The 1,189-nt window shown below is 51.7% G+C and overlaps 1 protein-coding gene across 1 annotated transcript in view; it reads right to left on the reverse strand.

Annotated features, from left to right (window-relative positions):
• POLD3 (polymerase (DNA-directed), delta 3, accessory subunit) overlaps nucleotides 1–1,189 on the reverse strand; it is a 34,595-nt gene that overhangs the window by 2,831 nt on the left and 30,575 nt on the right. Inside the window, exon 11 of the mRNA XM_015418986.1 lies at nucleotides 605–683. Coding sequence (XP_015274472.1) covers nucleotides 605–683 — 79 coding nt within the window. The remainder of the gene's footprint in view (nucleotides 1–604; nucleotides 684–1,189) is intronic.

Consider the following 1,189-nt stretch of genomic DNA (forward strand, 5'->3'; position numbering starts at 1 on the left):
TAGAGTCCATGCTCCTAACCACTACACCAAACTGGCTCTCCCCCGTGCCCCTACCCAACAGATCCTCTTCAGACTTAAAGTCATTCTCAGTTCAATCTCAAGAGAGCCAGTTTGGTGTAGTGGTTAAGTGCGCGGACTCTAATCTGGGAAAAACGGGTTTGATTCCCCACTCCTCCACTTGCAGCTGCTGGTGTGACCTTGAGTCAGTCACAAGTTCTCTCAGAGCTGTCCTTGAAAAAGAGCAGTTTCTGTCAGGCTCTCTCAGCCCCACCTACCTCCCAGGGTGTCTGTTGTGGGGAGGGAAAGGAGATTGTAAGCTGCTCTGAGACTCCTTTGGGTAGTGAAGGGCGGGGTAGAAACCCCCTTGGCCTTCTTGAGTGAACCTGCCCCATTCCTTCAGCTGGGCAACAACGTTCTTCCCTCTATTCAGGGACAACGGCGTCTTCTCCTTTAGAACAGCCACGCGGGAAATCCATGTGCTGGGACAGCACAGGGCTCACTCTGGGATGGGTGACGTGCCCTCGATTTAACCCACCCATTAACTGAGACGCGTTAAGATTAAAGAACCGTGTTTCTTCAACCAAGCCGGCCCCCCGTCGCTTACCTATGCAGCCTTCCTCGTCGACGAAAGTTTTGGACTTCAGCACTCGCTTCCGTTTCCGCTTCTTCCCTCCGGCGGAAGCCTGAGAGCAGAGAGAGGGATTGATAGTGAGTGCGACGCCTCCCGACCGATGCGGCCAGAACTTCTGCTGTTATCATTATGGGCTGGGTGCGGACCAACCTTGGTCAGCCAAAACTTTGATTAAAAACTTTCTATTAGCAGCTGCCGGAGTGGCAATAGGTACAAGATGGAAGGACAAATCGCCCCCATCCCTCTCTCTCTACGGTTTGATGAAAGAAGGAGATTCTGTGTTATGGAAAAGACCTCTTATCATATTCAACAAAATGATAATACAGTTCTCATCCCTCGTTTTCCTGCAGTTTGGCTTCCGATGTCAAGTTATATGGTGTCGACAGAAAAAAGAGGAGGCGGAGCGGTTTACAAACACCTTTCCCTTCTCCTTCCCACAACAGACACCCTGGGAGGTCGATGGGGCTGAGAGAGCTCTATGGAGAACTGCTCCTGAGAGAACAGCTCCAAGAGAACTTGTGCCTGACCCAAGGTCACCCAGCTGGCTGCATGTGCAGG

The sequence above is a fragment of the Gekko japonicus genome, unplaced genomic scaffold (assembly GCF_001447785.1).
Source record: "Gekko japonicus isolate JY-2015 unplaced genomic scaffold, Gekko_japonicus_V1.1 scaffold3212, whole genome shotgun sequence".
Lineage (NCBI taxonomy): Eukaryota > Metazoa > Chordata > Lepidosauria > Squamata > Gekkonidae > Gekko > Gekko japonicus.